The 24,429-nt window shown below is 41.5% G+C and overlaps 3 protein-coding genes across 4 annotated transcripts; all 3 read right to left on the reverse strand.

Moving 5' to 3' along the window:
- Window positions 1-1,599: 1,599 nt before the first annotated feature.
- LOC114269358 (major strawberry allergen Fra a 1.04) lies at window positions 1,600-2,671 on the reverse strand. The gene is made up of 2 exons (XM_082906183.1): window positions 2,275-2,671; window positions 1,600-2,132 (listed from the first exon to the last, which is right to left on the reverse strand). Exons 1-2 carry the CDS (start codon window positions 2,456-2,458, stop codon window positions 1,834-1,836), a joined length of 483 nt encoding a protein of 160 aa, XP_082762309.1. The 5' UTR covers window positions 2,459-2,671; the 3' UTR covers window positions 1,600-1,833.
- A 9,309-nt stretch (window positions 2,672-11,980) lies between these two features.
- Window positions 11,981-17,206, reverse strand: LOC145807316 (uncharacterized). The gene is made up of 2 exons (XM_082905293.1): window positions 14,464-17,206; window positions 11,981-14,421 (listed from the first exon to the last, which is right to left on the reverse strand). The coding sequence occupies exons 1-2, from the start codon at window positions 17,204-17,206 to the stop codon at window positions 11,981-11,983; spliced, it is 5,184 nt and encodes a 1,727-aa protein (XP_082761419.1).
- Window positions 17,207-18,878: 1,672 nt separating this feature from the next.
- LOC114310089 (kinesin-like protein KIN-14I) lies at window positions 18,879-20,168 on the reverse strand. 2 transcript variants are annotated; one of them, XM_082906184.1, is made up of 3 exons: window positions 20,034-20,167; window positions 19,410-19,897; window positions 18,879-19,299 (listed from the first exon to the last, which is right to left on the reverse strand). In XM_082906184.1, exons 2-3 carry the CDS (start codon window positions 19,739-19,741, stop codon window positions 19,167-19,169), a joined length of 465 nt encoding a protein of 154 aa, XP_082762310.1. In that variant the 5' UTR covers window positions 19,742-19,897; window positions 20,034-20,167; the 3' UTR covers window positions 18,879-19,166. The 2 variants fall into 2 exon arrangements, with proteins under 2 accessions (XP_082762310.1, XP_028111799.2); XM_028255998.2 differs by having other exon boundaries at window positions 19,410-20,168.
- Window positions 20,169-24,429: the final 4,261 nt, after the last annotated feature.

Consider the following 24,429-nt stretch of genomic DNA (forward strand, 5'->3'; position numbering starts at 1 on the left):
AGGTATATTAAGATTAAGTGGATCTAAAAGTTTAAAAAAATAATTAAAATATTTTTAAAAAATATTAAAAATACAAAAATAAGAATTGAAAACTTAAAAATTAAGGATTCATTTGATAATTAATTTTTTTAGTTGACTTTATAACTTTTTACAAAAAATATATATATATATATATATATAGAGAGAGAAAAGTAAAAAGCGATGTGACAATTTATAGTAATTTTTTGACTATTTTTATCACACCCCAAACAATGCCTAAAATAACAAAAAAAACTAAAAAATCACTACAAGTTATTATATTACTCTTTATTTTTTTACACATTTTTTTTTATAAAAAAATTAAAAAATAATTAAAATAATCAATTCCGAAGCAAATCTGTGTGTGGACAAATTCTCACAATTTCAACAAATAATATTAATAAATTGAGGGGTGACTAAAAAAATCAAACAGCTTGTTCACAGAGTGTAAACAAAGCATACTATTTATTCCATTGGTTGAATCAATGAATTAGTCCCATAGAAGGTCCAAAATTGACCAATGGAACCATATATTATCTCTCTACTATGTGAACAAATTCACATACACATTCAATATATTTGGAATTAGAATAATTTTTTTAGTTTTTTTTATGAAAAAAAAATACAAAAAGTAATCTCATGGAGGGGCGTAAATTTGGCCTGACTTGGCCCACTCGGGCCCGAGCTCGGGCCGGCTCATGTCGGGCCTCGCAAGCTCTCGTCAAAAGTCGGACCAGGTCGGCCCGGCCCATGGGCCAGAAAAGTAGGCCCGGGTCCAGGCCTAGGGGATATTCGGGCCTTGGACGGGCCGGTGGGCATGGGCTTGGGCTTCGACAGAACTTGAACATTTTTTTTCTATTTTTTTTCATCAAATTTTTTTTCCTCCACCAAAAATGACATTGGGCCTCGGGCTGGGCTTTGAGTGGGCTTTAATCGGGCTAGCGTAAGCGGGGTGGGGTAGGCTTCAAAATGATGGCCCAGGCCCAAGGTCCTGTGCTGAGCTTGGGCCCAGGCCTAATTGGATCATGCCCACCCCAGACCACAGGCGGGCTTCACATGACATTTAATTATTTGTTCTTGTTTTCTTCACGACGCAATTCTACAATTTTGTTTTTCAATATTGAATATCTTTTTAGTATGAATGAAACCCGTTAAATTTGAATCAAGAATTTAGTTTAAATGAAACAGGGAAAATTATGCCGATAGTATTTACATTTTTATCATTGTATTATTTTGATTTTGTTAATGTTATTTGACTCAATTTTGACCTTTAATTTATAATTTTGTTCCAATTTGATCCAATTGATTAAATTACTTGTGTTTTTTTTAAATGAAAAGTACATACATGGGCGATATGTATCATAGTTTTATAAGTAAAATTGTGAACTTGTTCAACTTAGTAAATTTCAACAAATTCAGTGACCATTTTCCTTTAAAAACCCTAATCGACATTATCAGTTAAACTAAATTGACACAAAATCTAAAATCAATGATCAAAATCAAACTAATTAAAATTATAGACACCAAAACAATATAATTGACAAAATATAAGGATTACCAATTTTGTCCACGAAACAGATATGAAAATAAACATTTCTTGCACAACTTTACTATTACACTTGTTTTCATTTTTGTTTTACATGCTTTCAGTTTTATACTCCACACATTAATAATGTCACACTAACGTGGAGTTCTTATTCTCAAGCTTAAGGTAGCAGTTCAAACAACACAAAAAAAAAATCCACACCTTCAATTACTGCATAGGAATAGAAAATAAAGAAACAACTCAACAACTCAACAGTAACACATTTTGGTTCAAGCATAGACATCTGGGTTTGCAAGCAGGTAATCTTCGACAACCTTGAACATCCCCATGGCCTTGTCCTTTCCGGCTGTTAGTTCATCTACTTTGAGCTCAATGTCACCTTTGGCGTGATAATATGTTGTGCTTGTCACCTTACTTCCGCCATCAGTAATAGCCTCAAACTTAACCTCGTAAGAGAGAAATTCTAATTTGTCACCCAAGGCATCGCCTTCAATCAAAGTATATTTGCACGCATAGTTCTCGATGTCAAGTGAATCAATCTTGTGCTTCAAGCACTTCATGTGACTCCCTACAAATAGCACAAGCATTACAACCAATTTTATTGGCTCTTTTTTAAAACATAAAACAATTCTTTTAGCAATATTGTAACTGTCTTGTTAATTCTATTCACATTTTAGCACATGAAATATAAATTGACCTATATTATATACCTTCATGGAAGTTGGTTTGCTTGATGCTTCCAACACCGCCATCGCCTTGAATGTACTCAATGCTCTTGATGGATTGAGGGAGAAGCTTAGGGATGAGATTGTGGGAGTCAAGCATCAAAGCCTTGAACATCCTGTTGGGTGCAATTGAGGTGGTGAATTCTTGGGTGAAAGTAGTGACACCCATTTCTCTTTTTGGCTATAGAAAGGAGAGAGGGAATTGGTGTAGGAAATGGGAATGAGAGTGAGTTGAGGGTTGTGGGGTGTGAAGAACTGAATTAAGACATGGGTATTATATATAAGACTTGGGACTAGATAGGAATGTGTTGGGATAGTATAAAAATTCTCCAAGTAGGCCATATAATATTCAATACATAGCCATCCATTGTAGAATAATCGCGCTCTGTGGCCCTTGACCCATTTAGTCCATTTAAACCTGCCTTCTAGATAATTGACCGTTTACTTTAGCCGTGAATAACGGTTATTACATATAAAAAAATAATAGCAATGATCTTCATAAAAAAAAAATATCATAAAATGTTTCATAAAAAGTTTCCATTTTTGGATTATATACATAATAAAACACCACACTCTAATCAAATGATGAAAAGTATCATGAAATGTTTCATGAAAATTCTTCACTCTTAGATTAAATACAATAAAACACACACACTAATTAAAAGATAAAAAATCTTCATGAATATTTCATAATATTTTTTTCATGATACTCGACATTACTATTTTCTTTTCCAGTCAATGGAGGGGATATAGGAGAATAAAATATCGTCACTTAAATTGGAGTGTTGAATTTAAGTGATTTTTAAAGTTTGACGCTTAACTAAAAATAATGTAATTTCCATAATAACAAAAAAAGAATAGGCTATAGGAACCGGAAAAATTTGTTACTAAGTTCGTTTCATTTACGCTGTGTTTGGTTGGGGTATTTGGCGAAGAATTTAGAAAGGGAAAGAAAAAAAGTGTATTAAACTAGGTGAAATATAGGTATATTTTATTCACATTTCACTTATTTTTTTCCGTTTTCCTTTCTAAATCTCTTCTCAAATCTCTCAATCAAACATAGCATTAGAGAAGTCAGAAATTGTTAAGAAAAAATAACAATTCAGTGGAATATAGGATAAGTATTTACAATTTAGTGGTTAATTCTCAAAAATTACAAAGTTGGAAAATGAAAAAATATATATATACAAATAGTTGGAACCTCTATTTTGGAAGACAAAATTGCCCTTATGTCTCTTGACAATTCGATTGCTCCAAGTGGATACAATCAGGTCTGCATGAACCACCAATCTGATGGGTACATCACTCTTTTCGTTATATTATAGCTACCAATGCCATAACTACAAGACACCATTTGTCAAATTACTTAGCCAAAAATACCATAGGAGCCGAGTGTTTCTAAACGTGTTCTTTTTTTTTATTCTTTTCAAAAGCTTCCAAATATCAGTAGGCCCTCTCTGATCAATTATGAATGAGTTCAACAATGGATGGCTATGGCTATTCAAATGTGAAGTGCTAAAAGAATCATAATCTGCCAAAACATGCCCTCTAATCCCATTCTATAAATACCCATTGTCTTAATGCAGTTTCTTCATACCCACAATCAACTCATTCTCATTTCCTACACCTCTGTTTCTTCCTTCCTTTCTTCCAATAGCCAAAAACAAAAATGGGTGTAACTACTTTTACCAAAGAGTTCACCACCACAGTAGCACCCAGCAGGATGTTCAAGGCTTTGATCCTTGACTCCCACAATCTCATCCCTAAGCTTCTCCCTCAATCCATCAAGAGCATCGAGTACGTTCAAGGTGATGGTGGTGTTGGAAGCATCAAGCAAACTAACTTCCCTGAAGTGAACCTAAACATATCGGTTTTGTCAACAAATAGATCGCAAAGCAATATCATTTCAACAGTGATCAGAATGGATATATGCCCTTTTCTCAACTCCGTTACTAGATGAAAATTAGCACGCCAAAGGCCCAATCAGAAATATAAAGAAGAGACATTCCAGATATATGAAAAATGCTTAATAACATAAATAACGCAGCAAAGGAGAATTCATATGTATGCATACACAAAGACAAACTACCTGTCATAAAGAGTGAAAGAAAAAATTAACAGAAACATTGAGTTCAGATGCCAATTCATCAAAAATTGTCAGCATATTATCCCTTCAAACCATAAAACAGTGCACTAGTTCATTGCTTCATAAGATGCAGAAGACATCTTATGAAGAGGCATCTCCCTTAACTCTTATGAAGAGGCATCTTTTAAGAGGCATCTTCCCAATGGATCCCTCATGATAGAGGCATCTCCCTTAACTCTTGGATAGAGCGGTTCTTGATAGGAAAACATCCCTTTGCTTCTATGGAGAATTGTAAAATTTTCTTTATTGTTTCCTTGGCAGATTTGGAAGGATAGAAACTGTGCGGGGGTGATTTCCGCACTATGAAGAAGGGTTGAACTTCGTGGATGAACAACAGGCTTTGGGAATTGAAGATCTGCACAGAATAACAAACAGTGAGGCTGCCCGACCGGGGTTTGGTCGGAAACCCCTCCGATGGTAAAGTCAGGGACTCAGGGAGAGGAAAAAGAGAGAGGAGAGAATACAAAGAGTGTATATGTGTTAAGTGTGTGGATTTCGGATCCCTTGAGAGTGAATAGTGTTCACCTTTTATAGGAGAAGGTTGTTTGTCGTTCAAGTCCTTCTCTCTCCGCCATCTGTCCAATGTTCTTATTCGTGGTCGTCTCCTATTGGAGGAGGACGACCACTCCGCCTGACACTCGGGTGCAGGTCTGCTTTGTTTGTCTCATTAGCGGACATCTCTCATTGGAGGAGGACGACCACTCCGCCTGCCATTCAGATGCAGGTCTGTCATATATGCACATTGTCCCTCTGCACCTCCATGTCTCCACATTCTGTTCATACAGAGGGAGAGGAGCAGAGTTGTTTGTCTCTTGTGAGCCCAAGAAAGATCTTCAGTGAATTGGCCTTCTCTAAGTTGGTCTGCTCTAGAACGGTTGTCCAACCAGGAGGTCCAACAGGTTGCTCAACCCACTTCGGAGTGGTTCTGTCCATCCGGAAGGTCCGGCACGTTGCTCAACCCACTTCGGAGCGGTTCTGTCCATCCGGAAGGTCCACCATGTTGCTCGGCCCACTTTGGAGTGACGCTCGTACATTGGGCCGAACTCCTAGGATTGTCTTGCTTCGGAGCAAGTGTTGGCCATAGGGCTGAGGTCCGACCTAGCTCAACCTCGGAGTGAGCATCACATTGGGCCTAGCACCAAGACTTGATTAATTTTTACCCACTTCATTTGCCCCCTGGCTTGCGCTTACGTTTGGCGAAGCGGAAGCCAATTCTGTCACAAACTTCGAGGTTTGGTTGATCACAACTTAATTTGAGCTTCGTGAGTTGGATTAAAAATTATTGTTCGGTCCAACGTTTGCGTCTGCCCAATGTTTCGTAGCTCAATTGTGCCCCCAAACTAAATGTGTGTCTTCACTAGCCTTGTAATTGTCTAGCCTGGTGCTCTTTCAATCGGCTGGGCGTCGTTACTTGACTTGAAAAAATATATATATATATATATATACACAAAAATTTATTTTATTTTATTATTATTTATTATTATTATTTTTTAATTTCAAAAAAAAACATATACATACACAAATTTTGTTTTTGTTTTTTTTTTTTTTTAAATTATTTTTTAATTATTTATTTTTTAAAAAAATATATATATACACAAGAATTTTTTTATTTTTTATTTTTTTATTTTATTTTATTTTTGAAAATGTATATACATAAATTTATTTTTTATTCTTTTTTTTTTTTTATAGCACATTGCACATGACCATTAACTTATATAAACAATTACAATGAATGTACAGTGGGCCCTCTGCTTTGCTTGACTTTTGGTGCATATTTTGGTGCATAGTCACAGGATAAATCCTCCCTTGCCTTACTTCCACATGCATTATCTAAGCAGGTTTATTGGTGGGCTGAACGTGCAAGAAATTGTATATATTGCTCCAAGCAGAGTATGGACGTAATTAGCAAAACTGTTCAGCTCACTTCTTCATGCGTTGGTCGGTCGTGTCTTTGATTGCTGCTCGGCCGAAATATTTTGGTTGGTTTGCTCGTGTTGTAGCTCGGTCGGACTGCGTCTTGTTCGGCCCAACGCAGCTTCTTCGATTCATTTCAATTCATAGGTTTTGCTCACACCCAGCTTGGCTTACCCCATGCACGTTACGACTTGGTCGATTATCATCGATGCTCGGTCGACCCTTTTCCGACACTTGGTGGGCCGAACAACTCTTATTTATTTTACGCAAGACTTACCCAGCTCGGTCTTATTATTTTGATCTTCCAATTCTCGTTCTGCGTCGTTCGGCCTCCTCTTTATCGTTTGTAAATTGTTTTCCAATCTGTGCAGTTGTTCAGTCGGCCATGTTCGGCCTTCTTGACTTGTATTTGATGTTGTATTGGTGCTCGGTTGGGAGGTTGAATTTGCGTTGAAGATTTGGGGTTGAGAGTGTGAGGTCGAAGCTGAGGAAAGAGATCTATGGGCTGCGAGAGATCGAATCGACCATGGAGCAAGAGATGAAGGAGCGAACCAACTTCTCATCTCTCTGGTTTCGAACAAATTTAAAGCACCATCCAAATCATCTTGCATACAGTACCCCTTCATCAAGCTAGTTGCAACCACCAAATTCATTGGCTTTCTGCTACTAACCATTTCATCCTTTAGCTTTGAAGCATCTACCATGTTCCTTTGCTTCACACAAGCTCCAATCACACTTGTAAATGTGCCCTCAGAAGGAACCCACCCCATTTTCTTCATCTCATTCAACAACTCACATGCCACATTGGACTTAGGTTTTTTACCAACAACCTGAATAGCAGTACTGTATATCGCTGCATCGAGCTTAAGCCTACCGTTCTGCCTCATCGGTCTTCCCTTCCTTCAAACATGCACGCATCATCACGTATATAGTAAAACAGTCATAGTTAAATCCTCTGGAGGCTACATCATTGTATAAACCTCGAGCAGTCAACCAAGTGATCAACAAGAACACTAGCAGAGGGACCTGAATCCCCCAAAACGTATTGGTTAAGCAAATGCTGAGCAATTCGATGACGGTTCGGCGAACCCACCAAAATGTAGAGCAAAAGGCAAAAGGGACCTTCAATTCCATGAATCTATGTCTGCCTTCGCAGTACGTAAAGCATCTTTGTGGTTCCATCATTTATTTAGCTCCTTGCTCGGTCATCATTTTTTTTTTTTTTTTTTTTTTTTTGGTCCATTGCACGTGGCCTTCGTAGTGTAGCTCGGCTCTGACTCCTGCCTTCTAATATTTGTTCTGTCTTTGCACATGATCATTGAATTTCAAGCTCGGCACTGGCGGATGTAAGTACTAGACTGCCGAGCTACTACGTGTTTATGCCTGGTTGGTGGATTGGACTGCTGACGTGACGTGAAGAAGACCCATCAATTTTTTGAAAAATAAAACAAATCAATCTTGCCTCCACTTTTTTACTTCTGAAAAGCACAGGTTCCTTTTTTGAGAATAAAGTAATCTATTTTCTTTATCTTTACGTTTCCTCCCTTTTCCTTGGAGCATTAAAACAATTTAAAAATCTAAGAGCCTGACCATGGGACTCTTATAAATTCGGAATTTGTTTCAGAAAGTTGATAGCTTCCTCCAACTTTTTGGTTTTCCCATTTCCTCTCTCTAGAATTTTAAGTCAGAGAGACCAATTTCTTCTCTATTTCACGTTGGTTCGGGCTTATCTGATGTCCTGAGCAATGTATTTTTGATGGAGTGAACCCACCGTTATTTTGTCGCCCATGGATTGTAGCAGTGCTTCTTGTGCCTTTATTCCAAAGCTGCCTTTTCACCAAAAATGCCCCATCCTTCGCAGTGGGTTTGCCACTGTAATTTATTGATTCAAGTTGTTGACACTGTTTTGTAAGTTCTCCACTGTTATTTATTTATCTTTTTTTTTATTTTTTTTATTTAATCTTTTTCTTTTCTTTTCTTTTTATTTAATCTTTTTTTTTCTTTTTTTTTATTTAATCTTTTTTTTTTTTTTCTGCAACTCATAATTTTTCTCTTGGTTGCCACAGTGGGACTGCTTCATCGGAGAGGCTCGCCATCAAGTTTCCCTTGATTTTGGCACTGTAAGTCATAGAACCCATGTATTTCCTTTCCACCTTCACCATTACTTTTTTGGTTAAGTGTAACGTTGAGAGTCGTTTAGCACACGGTTGCTCGGTCAGCCATTGTACCTCCAACCTTGCAAGTCATCCTTAGTGTAGTTGTTTGGTGGAACGTCGCACCTCCAATGGGTAAGTTTCGGAACCTAGTGGACACTCCGGCAGGAATGGATGAGTTCCGCCGAAGATATAACATTCCCAATGATGTCACATTGACATTGGCGGCGGTTGACGCGGATCGGTCGTGTACAAGCACCACAATGCCCTTCTCAATTGCCTCCATCGTAGAGGGGGGTGTTAGGTTTCCGTTGAACCCTTTGTTGCGTCGATTCTTTTCTTATTTTGAACTTACACCAATGCAAATATCAATGAACACATTTAGAGTGGTAAACGGTGTCTCGGTCTTGAACGACCTCTTAGACTTGGACTTGGGTATTTGGGATATCCTTCATTGCTACTCCTTGTGTCGTAATAAAGGCGGTAAAACCTATTATGTCAAAGTTCGGTCGTTGGACCTCCAACTCGTTACTGAACTTCCTGATAATGACAAGCATTGCTCTGATTTCCTTCAAGTCGGAGGTAATTGGGAGTTTGCGGCCGAGGAGGTGGGCCGATTGAAGCGGGTTCCACGAGAGAACGGCCACCCAGGTCATTCTTTATTTTAGTTTCCTTTTATCCATTCGCTTATCGCCTATGACTTTTTTCTTTGTTAAAGTGTTATTGTTCGTACTTGCAGGTTCAAAGAAACTAAAAAGGAGGCCGGAGAAAGAGCATCCAAGGGATATCAAAGTTGCACTAAGGTACGAAGATCAGTCGGCCTCGCATTTGCTTAACTATGTGCGAACTTACAGACATGTCATCCAACGGAAACCCAAAGTAAACAACTTCTCGAGGGACTCACTTGAGATTGAAACCGAAGAACAAGTTGGCCAAACTGCTGGAGCTTCCTCTTCCGCTGTCGTTTGTTCATCAAGTGGATCACTCAGTAGAGGCTACTCTCCGTCGCCAGACTTAGCAAGTGAAATGGCTCGTCGCCAAAAGCTCAATCTTGATGCCTTAGTCTTTGGATCTGATGATGAGGACCTTCTAGCTGTTTCGACGGTCGACACACGAGTTTCCTCTCCACCGATGGAGAGGTCTAAGGGTGGAAAAAAGGATGTTGTTGTTCCTCCTCCTCCCGTTGCTACTCTTGCTCTTCCCGCTGATAGGGCCTCAAAGAGGAAGAGGTCCAAAGGTAAAGAAGTTGCTGGGGGTTCTCATGAGCAGGGCTCAGTTGAAGAATGGGTGCCTCCCTTGGAGCATAACGGCCGAGCAATCACTACATCGGACAGCACAATCTACTCAAGCGACTTGGCCTTTGACTTATCAAAGACATTGCTGCTACCTTTGGATATGGCGGAGCAAAACATTTCAAGCGACGTGTTGATTAAGGGTTCGGTGCAGATGCTAACCGCAGTAAGTCTTCTTTTATGTCTTTGTCATTTACTTAAATTTGGTTGTTGAGAATATGACATTTTGGTTTGGTGCAGTGCATTCAGAGGATGCACATCATGGATGAAAGGCGGCATCGTGAGGAGCAAGAGAAGGTTAAGACGATCAACATGTTGGCTGATGCTGATATGTCCTTGAAGGCGGCCAGAGAGGATATAAAGAAGATGGAAGATGCAAAGAAGAAGGCCGAAGCACTAATGTTCATGGCCGAGCGGAGGGCTGTAGATGCCGATGTTGCTTTGAAGTCTTTAAAGGCTAATTATCAAAGGATGGTGGACGAGGCCGAACAGAGGGGCTATGACGAGGCCGAAAAGACCTATTCGGAGGAGATTTTGAAGCTGAGGGACAAGATCTTTACTAAGGGTTGGACTGGGGCTCTGCGCGCTGCTAAGGTGGAAGAGGATTCTCCTCTTTATGATATTGACGATATCCCAGTCCCTTCGAAGACTGCTGCAAGGGTTAGGATGAGGAGGCCTCGCCAAGGTGGAGCTACGGATGTTGATCCTTCTGGCCTTTCTCCTTTTCTGCCGAGCTCTTCCTTGGTTAGACAGACTGTCAATCCTACAGAAGAGGAGCACCGCGAGGATGGACACTACGAGGAGGAGCAACGCAAGGAGTAAGTTGTTAGGTTGCCTCGAGTTTTGCTTTTACTTCTACTTTAGTAGTTCTTTTGTAATGAAACTTGGAAGTTAATGAAGTATCTTCAAGTTTTGCTTTAGCGTTCGGTTGGATAAGCTATGATACAAACCGAGCTCCCTTTTGTAATGAAGTACCTTCTACATTTGCCAAGTGTTGAATTTGCAACTTGTACTTTTTTATTTATCTTGGAGTTCGGTCGGGTGGACCTCTTCTTTTGTAAGGCCGAACTCTTTTTTGTAATTGAAGTTTCACTTCAATGCACTCGTTCTTTTATTTTCTTTTATTTTCGCAAGTGTTGAACTGCTTATCTTCAATTTTTGCTTATATGTCATGTTTGCCCCCGGCCGAGCAGAGGCTCTGTGGCCTAGCAGGCTGTCTGTTCGGTCTGATCAGGCTTCGTGCCTTAGAAAAAATTGAGTAAGTTTGTCGATGCCCCCAGCCGAGCATGAGCTTTGTGGCTCGGAAGATTGTCTGTTCGGTCAGACCATGCTTTATGCCTTCATAGAGAAAAAATTGTGAAAGTTCTTTATCATGTTGGTCGGCCGCCACCTGTCCTGGTCAAGTTTTGGCGTGATTTAACCCTTCGTAGAGTGTAATTCTGCCCGTCTTCGAGCGCGAATTGTGAATTTGGACCGTGCTTTAAGTAACGATACTTGGCACAAATTCCACCAAGTTATACCCCTTGGCACCCTGCTCCAACCAAAGGGTTGAGCATCCGGGATTGGCTTGAGTTAAGACCCGTGGCCAATTTGCTCCACCGAGCATAAATGTACAACACAAGCAAATAAGGACAAACTATAAAACAAATTTTCATTCATTGATATTTAGTAACTTTTGATTACATCAAGGCATGTTCTGAGAAATACATTACTGTAAGTACTTCATCCTAGGAATCATATCACTGGAAGTACTTCTTTAGGTTGGCGACGTTCCATGGTCTAGGGATTGCCTTCCCTGATAAGTCAGCCAGATAGTATGCGCCATTGCCAAGTGCCGAAGTAACCTTGTAGGGCCCCTCCCAGTTAGCACCGAGTTTCCCTTCTCCAGGAACTTTCTTGTGATCCATTACCTTCCTGAGTACCAAGTCACCTGGTAGGAATAGCCTTGGACGCACATTCTTGTTGAAGCTCTTAGTGAGTTGCTGCTGGTAGGCCGCCAACCGAATAAGGGCAGCTTCCCTACGTTCTTCGGCCATGTCCAGAGCTTGGGCGATGGCTTCATCATTGTCTACTGGCTCAAAGATCTCAGAACGGATGGTAGGAAGGCCAACCTCTAAAGGGATGACTGCTTCTATCCCATAGGTAAGAGAGTAAGGTGTCTCACCGGTTGACCGACGAGGAGTAGTTCAGTAAGCCCAGAGGACATTCAGTATCTCCTCCACCCATTTGCCCTTGGCTTTTTCAAGACGCTTTTTTAGCCCATCAATGATCGTCTTATTAGACGCTTCAGCTTGGCCATTGCCCTGTGGGTAGGCCGGAGTGGAGTTTCGGAACTCTATCTTCAAGTCAGCGCAAAATCTTCTGAAGATCTTGCCATCAAATTGTGTACCGTTGTCAGAGAGAAGGACTCTGGGAATGCCAAATCGAGTCACAACATTGCGCCAAACAAACCTCTTAGTGTCTGCTTCTTTGATCTTGCATAAGGCCTCCACCTCCACCCACTTGGTGAAGTAGTCAGTTGCAGCGATGAAAAACCTTTTATTCCCAGTTCCCCTAGCTAATGGTCCGACAATGTCTAAGCCCCACTGAGCGAATGGCCAAGGACTGGTGAGGGGGGTTAGAGCTTTGGCTGGCTGGTGAATGAGAGGAGCAAACTTTTGGCACTTGTCGCACTTGCGGACATACTGTTGGGCCTCCTTTTGCATGCGCGGCCACCAATACCCGTGTGTCAGGGCTCGGTGTGCCAAGGACCGACCACCAGTGTGGCTCCCACAGATTCCGTCATGGATCTCATAAAGCACATCTTCCACCAGACTTGGATGAACACAGAGTAGATAAGGGCCCATGTAGGACTTCTTGTAAAGCTTACCAGATGGGGAGACCCAAAATCGAGCAGCTCTATGCCTTGTCCTGTGCGCTTCTTTTTTGTCCTCAGGAAGGGTGCCATTCTTCAAGAAGGCCAGGAGTGGGTCCATCCAACTTGGGCCCAAATCTGTGCAGAGGACCATTTCGACTAGTTGAATACTTGGTTGGGGTACATATTCCACCCATATTTTGCGGGCGTCTCTGGAGTCGACCGAGGAACCTAGGCAAGCTAAAGCATCAGCATGACCATTTCCCTCGCGGCCAATCTTCTCGACTCTGATAGTTTGGAACTTTCTGATAAAATTTTTGGCCTGTTCTGCATAAGTGGCCATCCGTTCATCGCGAGCCTCGTAAACTCCAGAGAGTTGGTTGACCACTAATTGGGAGTCACTAAAGACGAGTAGCTCCTCCGCGTTGAAGTGTTCGGCACTTCGCAAGCCAGCTAGTAGAGCTTCATACTCTGCTTCATTATTAGAAGCTTTCCAGCCCAACCGAATGGCTTGCTCCCACATGAATCCTTCAGGAGAAATAAGGACAACTCCTGCCCCAGAGCCTTTTTGGTTAGAAGAACCGTCCACAAACAGCTTCCATACGTCTCCAACAAAAAGCTTCCATGCTTCAGCTGGGGATTGCCCTTTATGCTGGGCAGTCATAGTGACCAAAGCAGAGCTCCCTTCGGAGGGGACAGCCGGTCCCGGGGTGAATTCTGCAACAAAGTCTGCCAGAACTTGAGCTTTGATTGCTGTTCGAGGTTGGAACTTGATATCGAACTCTCCAAGCTCCACCGCCCACTTTGCTGTTCGGCCTGAGAAATCTGCTCGACTGAACACAGACTTGAGGGGGAATTCAGTGAGGACGTTGATGGTATGTCCTTGAAAGTAATGAACAAGCTTCCTAGAGGCAATTAATAGTGCATATGCCAATTTCTCCAATGGCAAGTATCTAGTTTCGGCATCAAGGAGTGTCTTGCTAACGTAATACACTGGTTTTTGCTCCTTCCCATCCTCTCTGACTAGCACTGCACTGACAGCATGATCAGAAACAGCCAAGTAAAGGAAAAGCTCTTCGTTGGCGACAGGTGTTGATAGAAGGGGAGGAGAGGACAAATACTTCTTCAAATCTTCTAGCGCTTCGGAGCACTGACTTCCCCACTCAAAACTGGTTTTCTTCCTTAGAAGTTGGAAGAAGGGCTTCATCCGATCAGATGACCGACTGATAAAACGGTTAAGTGTTGCAGCCATACCAGCGAGTTTCTGAAGTTCTTTAGCCTTTGTAGGTGCTTCAAGGTCTTGGAGGGCTTTGATTTGGTCGGGGTTGGCTTCAATGCCCCGCCTAGTCACCATATACCCCAAGAACTTCCCTGATCCCACTCCAAAGGCACATTTTGAGGCGTTCAATCGAAGCTTGTGAGTCTTCAGAATTCCAAACACTTGCTCAAGGTCCCTTAAATAGTGCTTGGCCAACTTGCTTTTGACGACCATGTCATCAATGTATGCTTCCATGGTTTTACCAAGCTGGTCCTTGAACATTTTGGTGACCATTCGTTGGTAGGTCGCACCAGCATTTTTCAAGCCGAAGGGCATCACTTTGTAGCAGTAAATGCCTCTAGGGCTGATGAAAGCCGTTTTCTCTTGGTCAGGACCGAACATAGGGATCTGGTGGTAGCCACTATAAGCGTCTAGAAAGCTTATGCGCTCATGTCCAGCCGTTGCGTCAACAAGTTGATCTATTCGTGGAAGGGGGAAGCTATCCTTGGGGCAAGCTTTGTTAAGGCTAGTGAAATCAACGCAGACTCTCCATTTGCCATTCTTCTTTTTCACCACGACGGTGTTGGACAGCCACTTTGGGTACTGCACTTCTCGAATGACTCCAGCAGCCAAAAGTTTGTCCACCTCTTCGATCACTGCATCGGTGTGTTGCGTGGATGATCGTCTACTCTTCTGAATAACCGGCCGCGCTCCTAGTTGGACGTTGAGTCGATGACAGGCATAGTTGGGGTCCAACCCAGGAGTGTCATAGGCCGACCAGGCGAACACTTCGATGTTTTTACGGAGTAGAGCCAGTAATTGCTCTTTCTCTCCAACAGTGAGGGAAGTGCCGAGCAGGAAGAACTTATCTGGGTTTCCTTCTTCTACCAAGACCGTCTCTAGGTCCTCCACCATCTTCTCAGTCGGCACTCCGCCGACGTCTTCCAAAACCGGCTGGTCAGGTACTTCTACCATCTGTACTTGGTCGCAGACTTGTTTGGTTTTCATGGCGGCAATGAAGCAGTGTTTGGCTGCCACTTGGTCTCCACGAATCTCCTCTACTCCATACTTGGTTGGAAAGCGAACGAGTTGGTGATAGGTGGAAGGAACTGCCTCCATCTGGTGAATCCAAGGTCGGCCGAGGATGGCATTGTAGGGAGATGGGGTGTTTACCACCAAGAAGTCAACAGAGACCACCTTGGACTTAGCTATGACAGGCAGAGTTATTCGGCCGAGCGGCCATTCTGTTTGCGAGTTGAAGCCAACTAAAGGGGAGGTGGCAGGTGTCAGGTGTTGCTCACTGAGGCCGAGCTTCTTGAAAAGTTCATAATACATGATGTCTGCGGCACTTCCTTGGTCAATCAAGACTCGCTTCACATCGAACTTGTTGGCCACACCAACTGTAACGATGAGGGCATCGGTGTGGGGGTACTGGATTCTCTCTAGGTCCTTTTCAATGAACACGACGTTAAACCGGAAAGGTCTGGCTTCTGTCTTGGACTTTTTAGGAGGAGGTCCTACCGACATTACCTGTCGAATGTGGGTGGCACGTTGGATTTCTTCTCGAATTATGTTTTCTCTTTCAGGGTCAGTCATTCCATGGATAACGTTGATGACCAACCTCGGGGCATGGTTTTCTTCAGGAGGGGCTTGGTCGAGTCCCTGCTTTTCCCTCGTCTTATCAACGTCTATCCATTGTTGGAGGTGTCCTGCCGTAACTAAGTCCTCCAAGTGTTGTTTGAGAGCTCTGCAATTTTGCGTCTTGTGTCCCTTCTCTCGATGATAGGTGCAACGCAGTGTTTGATTGCGCCGAGCAGGGTCTCCAGGCATCTTAGCTGGCCAAACAAAGAAGGCTTCCCCTTTAAGTTTCTCGACGAGCCAGTATATTGGCTCTTTGAAGACGGTGGTGATGCCTTCATAAGACTTGGCCCTTTCCTCATCATTTTCCGCTATGGAGCGGTTCCTTTGGCCATAGTTCTTGCGTTGTTCATCCCTCCTTGGCTGCTCAGTCTTAGGTGGTCGAGGCGGTCTGACTTCTTCTTCAGCAACCGCAACATGTACCGAAGCAGCGTCATCTTCCACACGAGCTTGTTGCTCTATTCGAGCCCTCAAATCCTTCATAGTGGGGGCAGGTCGTTTCGTCAACGACTGCCTTAGCTTGTGCGAAGGAGGTAGGCCTTGCTTGAAGTATAGCACGGCCAGATGTTCACTACAAACATTTTCCTCCAAGTCACCATACTCCTCCCAATACCGTCGCGCGTACTGGCGTAGGGTCTCTTTCCTGTCCTTTCGGATATTGAACAAAGTATCTAACTGCTTTGGGACTCTGCTGTTGGAGACAAATCGGGCTAAGAACGCCTCAGAGAGCTGCGTCCAGTCATAAATCGAGCCATTGGGGAGTTTGTCAAACCATCGGAGGCCAAGTTCTCCAAGGCTAGAAGGGAAGACTTTGCACATGAGTGCGTCGTTGCGGTTCCAGAGGGACATCATCTGGCGGTAATGGCTGATGTGGGTCAAAGGGTCCGTCTTCCCATCATAGAGAATGAATTTTGGCGGGCTATACTTCCGTGGAGGTTCTACAGCTTCTATCTCTGGGGAGAAGGGGGTGGACACCAACCGGTCTAGAGTACGACGCTCTTGTTGGTGTATGGACCGGTCTAACTGGTCCCTTTCCCTACTGAGCCGGCGGTCCTCCTCCCTACCTCCTCGACGTTCTCCTCCCCTGCATAGCCGTCGTGCCTCTCCTCTGTTATCGTTCAGCCAACTTCTCAAATCTTGCGGCCGCTCGTCGTGGCGACAATGAAAGGTTCCAGATAGGCGGCTGACAGTCCTCTGCCTTTTATGAGAATTCCCTCGTGGGTTATTTTTAAGGTTATTCGTCCTACTGCTGGCCCCTTCACTATGCACCGAAATCGGCCGGCTACGCCCTCTATGAGCAGGGCCACGGCTGGAGTGCTCCTTGTGAGGCGGCGGAGGAGTATGTCTCCTTTGCGATGGTCCACCAACGGATTTTCTTGGCTCCGCTGGGGTCGCCATGAACTTCAACAATTGGGTACGGAGCTCAGTGATCTCCAAACCCATTGAGTCAATGACGCGGTCACGGTGGTCTTTCTCAACAAAAAGACGTTGAGACGACTCAACGGCAATGACACGGCGTCGCTCCGTCGCGTTGTGTGTCTGATCGTCGTGGTCCATAGGGTCATCGTGCGCTGAAGGGAATGCCAGACCCTTATCTTTGGTTCTCTCCGTCATTGGAGTCCTCTCTGCTAGCCCAGAGTGGGGTGTGTCTTCGATTCCCATCGCCGGAGTTCGTCACGAAGCAAACAGTGGTTTTCCCACAGACGGCGCCAATTGTGCGGGGGTGATTTCCGCACTATGAAGAAGGGTTGAACTTCGTGGATGAACAGCAGGCTTTGGGAATTGAAGATCTGCACAGAATAACAAACGGTGAGGCTGCCCGACCGGGGTTTGGTCGGAAACCCCTCCGATGGTAAAGTCAGGGACTCAGGGAGAGGAAAAAGAGAGAGGAGAGAATACAAAGAGTGTATATGTGTTAAGTGTGTGGATTTCGGATCCCTTGAGAGTGAATAGTGTTCACCTTTTATAGGAGAAGGTTGTTTGTCGTTCAAGTCCTTCTCTCTCCGCCATCTGTCCAATGTTCTTATTCGTGGTCGTCTCCTATTGGAGGAGGACGACCACTCCGCCTGACACTCGGGTGCAGGTCTGCTTTGTTTGTCTCATTAGCGGACATCTCTCATTGGAGGAGGACGACCACTCCGCCTGCCATTCAGATGCAGGTCTGTCATATATGCACCTTGTCCCTCTGCACCTCCATGTCTCCACATTCTGTTCATACAGAGGGAGAGGAGCAGAGTTGTTTGTCTCTTGTGAGCCCAAGAAAGATCTTCAGTGAATTGGCCTTCTCTAAGTTGGTCTGCTCTAGAACGGTTGTCCAACCAGGAGGTCCAACAGGTTGCTCAACCCACTTCGGAGTGGTTCTGTCCATCCGGAAGGTCCGGCACGTTGCTCAACCCACTTCGGAGCGGTTCTGTCCATCCGGAAGGTCCACCATGTTGCTCGGCCCACTTTGGAGTGACGCTCGTACATTGGGCCGAACTCCTAGGATTGTCTTGCTTCAGAGCAAGTGTTGGCCATAGGGCTGAGGTCCGACCTAGCTCAACCTCGGAGTGAGCATCACATTGGGCCTAGCACCAAGACTTGATTAATTTTTACCCACTTCAGAAACTTAAAAAATTTTGACAATAAAATCTTGCCTTGGCAACAAAGTTGCTTTTTTTATTCAAAATTACACTTCACAAATTGTTGAAGCCTTTAAAGCATATATTCTTTTGAAATCTGTAAGTCCTAAATTTGTGATATGGTGTTTACCTCCCACGGGTCGAATCAAGTTGAACACGAATGGTTGTGCTCGAGGGGGTCCGGGCAATGGAGGCTTCGGCGGATTGTTTCGAGATGACTCAGGAATTTGGATATATGGGTACTTTGGGAAGCTGGAAGTATGTTCTAGTTTAGAGGCAGAGCTATGGGAGATTTATAGAGGGCTCACTGTTATCTTCCAAAAAGACTACATAAATGTGTTGATTGAATCAAACTCGGCTGAAGCTGTGGACCTGTTGCAAAACGCAACTGTTGTTAATGCTTCTTTCCGAAGTATTGTAGAAGATGCAAGACATCTCTTGAAAAGATGTAGATGTTCTATCCAACAAATTTTGAGAGAAGGAAACCAGTGTGCTGATAAGTTGGCTAAGCTTGGAGCTGATCAAGAAGAACATTTGGTTGTCATGGAAGACACTCCTGAGGAGGTTCAAAGTTTGGTTGTGGCTGACCTGCTGGGCCGTGAATACCAGAGACTCTAGGCCTTTTGTCTGCAGTTGTTCTATTTCTTGCTTTATGTTTTTTCCCTTTGATTCTGTTGTGGACTGTTCTAATCCTTTCCCAAGTACCAAAAAAATAAATAAATAAGATGCAGAAGACTTTTATATATGAATGAAAACATTGTGGAATCCAAAGAATTGGAGTACCTCTCTTAAGCTTGACAACAACAAATACAAGCAACTGGAGTTATGGTTGCATTGACATATATATAAACAAAAAAATGAATTCAAAAAAAAAAAAAAAAAAAAAAAAAACTATATTATAGAAACACCTCACCTCTCACACACTCACCTCACCATCAGATATAGAAACAAAAAATTATAAAAAAATAAAAATAATAATTCTGCTACATACAATCTACCCTCTATTTTCTATTCCCAGTTTTCCGTTTAGCTTCAGTGGGGATTTCCTGCCTTCCACTCCGTTGAGAGTTGGGGCCAATGCCGTTTGACAATTTATGTGATTGTGAAGGGCCTAATTTAGGAATCACATTCCGGCTGTAGAAGAACAACTAGTTAGAATTTTGAAACATATTTTTTTTTTTAAAAAGGGTTGACAAGGACAAAGGAGAGAAGCAGATACCCATAAAAAAATCAATAGGCATTACCTTAGTTCTGGGCTCTTTGCTGGCTTTGGATTCGGTTTCTGAATCTTTGAGCCCATCCCATTAGTTAAGTTGGTAAGTCTGGCATGATTGAATTGCCAAAGCAAATCAGGCTCCGATGAGTCACTAGTGCCAGCATCAAGCTCATCCAAATCATCACTAGTAGCAATGTCAAACTGGTTGCTTCCTGTGAATATATTATATGATGGTTCCATGTATAATTTGGAAGAATCTGAGAGATATTTCTGACCAAATACATCAGACATGTGTCCATTGTCTGCTTCCCAATGTCCTGAAGGTTTGTGAACTCCATGAGCTTCTTGCTTGTTCACCATGACCTTATCTACCCACTCACCTAAGCCTGTTTCTCTATCATCCTCCCCATAATTCTGACCAGGACTAGTGACAGGAGGCCAGGGAGACGAACTTCCTAATAGCTCATCAAGATCGAAACTTTGCCTCTTTTGCCTCAATCCTGAGTAGTTCCGTACCTACAAAAAAATTACATCATACATGAACCCCCATGGATCTACAAATATCAGAATTAAAATGACTGAATAGAAAAACAAATAAAATAACTAGAAGACTACATGAGAATTAATGATTATATAGCTACCCTCATCTGACCTAACTAAAGATTTTTCATGATTGTTATACAAAAATATGATGATAATAATTGTAAAAACTCGACATTTTCAATGATATTTCGCAATGGTCAAAAACAGGGTGGTTTATCTGGACACAGTCGTATCAATGAAAGTACTACTTGGACATATCTATAGTTAGATATTTTAAATTTGAAAATCAGTAGATACAATCAAATACTAGTGCACAGTAATGATTATTCTATTATTGGAAAATCAGTATTCTGCCAATTAATAGACATTAAGATGTTAATATTCAAGTTCAGCATGCAAGGTCAATAAGAGAACGATATGTTTCATTACACCATAGATGCAGTGTGTTTACCTCTTCTATGTTGCCTACTGTAGGACAATCTTCACTGTATTTAAAAAGATTAAATTCTGTTGTGTACAAAACAACAACAAGAATAAAAGAAATAGAGAAAAGGAGAGAATATGTTTGATTACAAAAATCAAACTCAAAATAAAAATAAATAAATAAAACCACAGATTTTATTTTGTTACAAAAACAAAATTAAAATCTGATTAAATAAACAAATAAAAACAAAATTAAATTAAACAACTTACTTGGTTAATTTATATAAATAATATTTCTGATCAAGTCCAGTGTTTAACACTGTGTCCTTAAGACAGATTCGTCCTCTCCACGGTGCTTTCAGAATTTGGACGTCTATCTCCCAGGATGAAATGATCTTACCACAAACAATAGCAGCACTACAAATTGTTTGCCTTACGAACACACTAAGTGTTTACACTCTTTCTTTCGGAAATAAAATGCAGCAAGATGAAGAATATAATTTGCAGAGGATGGAGTACGAAAAATCTGAGTAAAATCCAAATGGGAGGCTAGTCTATTTATAGATGTTAAGGTGGCTTTTCATTTTGAATTGAACAGGTATGAAACCTGTTAGATTCAAATTTAAACAGATTTGAATCTGTTTATTCAAACAGATAGAAACGGGAAGGGCCCTGTTTGGATGAACAATAAATCCAAAACTGTTTAATTCTGTTTGAAAACGGGAAGGGCTCTGTTTGGATGAGCACTAAATCCAAAACAGTTTAATTCTGTTTGAAAACCGGGAAGGGCCCTGTTTGGATGAACAAAAAATCCAAACCAATTTAATTTGAATTATGGATTTTATTTTAATAAAAAATAAAATTAAATTCAAATGTTTTTGGCTCAAAAAGATTAGAAGCCCAACCACACACCACGCACCCGCGCCCAAGCCCAGGCCCAGCCCGCCCGACCGGACGGACGGCGGCGCGCGCGTGTGTGGTGATTTTTGGGTCCAATGGGTCTAGCCCATTTTGCCCATAACCTCTCCCTCTAAAACACTTGGGTACCCCTTGGGGCACACCCCAAGTATCTCACCCTAAGCCTTATAAACCCTTTCAAAACTTCCCACCAAATCAATGTGGGACAAGCCAATTTACAACCTTAAGGAATTTCCACCAAAACTCCATTTCCATGGAGCACACTTTGGCTTCAATTTCCCATTCACTCGATAATGGTTTTGAGCAACCAAATATACCACGTGAATCACAACGCGGCATAGAACGCGTTACCACTTTGACCCGAGTAAATCGACACTCGGGGCCCACCTAAAAAATAGACCAAACTTGAGGAAAAATAACCATTTCCAACAATCCCCCACATGAATGGAAGTTGATGACAACGGAAATGCAACAATATGCAGACTTTAACGAAAGAGTATAAGTCGAAAATATCTTGCATCAGGATAGGTAGTTTTCGGCTTTGAACCTTCCCTAGTGATAACCTATCGGACTTACTGGCTAACCAATGGACGCGATGCCTTAAATTGTTCAGCCGTTTGTGTAAGCCAAGACAATAGATTTCACACAAAATATCTTCTAACACATCGTGGTTCTCACTGTTGTGTTCATTTTGGCCTTGAACGCGCCTGGTTTTCATAAGTGTTTCTAGAGAATTTAGCCTTTGCATTCTCATAGAACCGGCCCCAGTTCAACACTCATATAGGTGATTCTTATTGTGAGTATCTCCTTATACTCGTCTTGATTTTATGTCTTAATCAAGATATAAGTAATCATTAAAAGCAAAGCTTATCCTTATACCTCTGCATACAACATATGTTGCAGATATCACTCTCACCATAGGAATGGGTAGGAATTTTAATCCCTTGGTGATTTCTGGCGAGCCATACATAACTTAGTTGTCCCTTTGAACTTAGTTCTTGGGATCTCCAGTCATATAAGTAGGGTTACCATTATGACGACTCTTATGTAATAGGCTTTAATCCCATCCCCTTCGATGAACTATACACTAGCTCTTTTGTCAAACCTTTTGTTAACGGATCCGCAATATTCTCTTTAGATTTTATATAATCTATTGAGATTATTCCGTTTGACAACAATTGCCTTACGGTATTATGTCGACGACGAATATGTCGTGACTTACCATTATACATATGATTATGTGCCCTGCCTATTGCAGATTGACTATCACAATGAATGCAAATAGCTGGCACAGGTTTTGGCCACATTGGAATGTCTTCTAAGAAGTGACGAAGCCATTCTGCTTCTTCACCTGCTTTGGCAAAAGTTGAAGTACCTGTTCCTAAAAAGACTAAAATTGGACCAAAAACAGTAGATTGTGTGTTTATTGGTTATGCTCAGAATAGTAGTGTATATCGGTTTCTGACTTATAAATCAGATATACTTGATATAAATGTGAACACTATTATAGAGTCAAGGAATGCTGTGTTTTATTGTTGGAAATGGTTATTTTTCCTCAAGTTTGGTCTATTTTTTAGGTGGGCCCCGAGTGTCGATTTACTCGGGTCAAAGTGGTAACGCGTTCTATGCCGCGTTGTGATTCACGTGGTATATTTGGTTGCTCAAAACCATTATCGAGTGAATGGGAAATTGAAGCCAAAGTGTGCTCCATGGAAATGGAGTTTTGGTGGAAATTCCTTAAGGTTGTAAATTGGCTTGTCCCACATTGATTTGGTGGGAAGTTTTGAAAGGGTTTATAAGGCTTAGGGTGAGATACTTGGGGTGTGCCCCAAGGGGTACCCAAGTGTTTTAGAGGGAGAGGTTATGGGCAAAATGGGCTAGACCCATTGGACCCAAAAATCACCACACACGCGCGCGCCGCCGTCCGTCCGGTCGGGCGGCCTGGGCTTGGGTGCGGGTGCGTGGTGTGTGGTTGGGCTTCTAATCTTTTTGAGCCAAAAACATTTGAATTTAATTTTATTTTTTATTAAAATAAAATCCATAATTCAAATTAAATTGGTTTGGATTTTTTGTTCATCCAAACAGGACCCTTCCCGGTTTTCAAACAGAATTAAACTGTTTTGGATTTAGTGCTCATCCAAACAGAGCCCTTCCCGTTTTCAAACAGAATTAAACAGTTTTGGATTTATTGTTCATCCAAACAGGGCCCTTCCCGTTTCTATCTGTTTGAATAAACAGATTCAAATCTGTTTAAATTTGAATCTAACAGGTTTCATACCTGTTCAATTCAAAATGAAAAGCCACCTTAACATCTATAAATAGACTAGCCTCCCATTTGGATTTTACTCAGATTTTTCGTACTCCATCCTCTGCAAATTATATTCTTCATCTTGCTGCATTTTATTTCCGAAAGAAAGAGTGTAAACACTTAGTGTATTCGTAAGGCAAACAATTTGTAGTGCTGCTATTGTTTGTGGTAAGATCATTTCATCCTGGGAGATAGACGTCCAAATTCTGAAAGCACCGTGGAGAGGACGAATCTGTCTTAAGGACACAGTGTTAAACACTGGACTTGATCAGAAATATTATTTATATAAATTAACCAAGTAAGTTGTTTAATTTAATTTTGTTTTTATTTGTTTATTTAATCAGATTTTAATTTTGTTTTTGTAACAAAATAAAATCTGTGGTTTTATTTATTTATTTTTATTTTGAGTTTGATTTTTGTAATCAAACATATTCTCTCCTTTTCTCTATTTCTTTTATTCTTGTTGTTGTTTTGTACACAACAGAATTTAATCTTTTTAAATACAGTGAAGATTGTCCTACAATCTTAAGACAGATTCCTTTTTGGGTATCTTCATTGTATTTAATTTTCTGTATTTTCAAATTAATATTCTGGTTGGAAAAACAAATAGTGATTTATGCTATTTGACAGATAGTAGTAATATACTGTCTCTTTTCTTTGACAACAACTAGTAGTACGATACTGGTGTCATTAACAATTCAGAATATTATTTGGTATTACAGAAAATTCTTGTGATATTTTATTTTTCTAGTTTTAGTAACAAGGAAAATAAAATTATTTTGTTGTTATAATTTATTTTCTGGTTTTAGTAACTAGAAAATTAATTTGTGTTTTAATTTGTTCTGATTTTTGTAAT

The sequence above is a fragment of the Camellia sinensis genome, chromosome 14 (genome assembly GCF_055761805.1).
Source record: "Camellia sinensis isolate YWXY chromosome 14, ASM5576180v1, whole genome shotgun sequence".
Taxonomy (NCBI): Eukaryota; Viridiplantae; Streptophyta; class Magnoliopsida; order Ericales; family Theaceae; genus Camellia; species Camellia sinensis.

Excerpts from the sequence above, each read along its gene's own strand:
- LOC114269358 (XM_082906183.1), bottom strand. The coding sequence starts at position 2,458 with ATGGGTGTCACTACTTTCACCCAAGAATTCACCACCTCAATTGCACCC. Across the intron at positions 2,133-2,274 it reads GCAAACCAACTTCCATGAAG|GGAGTCACATGAAGTGCTTG; the intron begins GTATATAATATA and ends TGCTATTTGTAG.
- LOC114310089 (XM_028255998.2), bottom strand. The coding sequence starts at position 19,741 with ATGGTGAACAAGCAAGAAGCTCATGGAGTTCACAAACCTTCAGGACAT. Across the intron at positions 19,300-19,409 it reads GCAAAGAGCCCAGAACTAAG|CCGGAATGTGATTCCTAAAT; the intron begins GTAATGCCTATT and ends GTTCTTCTACAG.
- LOC145807316 (XM_082905293.1), bottom strand. The coding sequence starts at position 17,206 with ATGGGAATCGAAGACACACCCCACTCTGGGCTAGCAGAGAGGACTCCA. Across the intron at positions 14,422-14,463 it reads CGTGGTGAAAAAGAAGAATG|CTTGCCCCAAGGATAGCTTC; the intron begins GCAAATGGAGAG and ends GCCTTAACAAAG.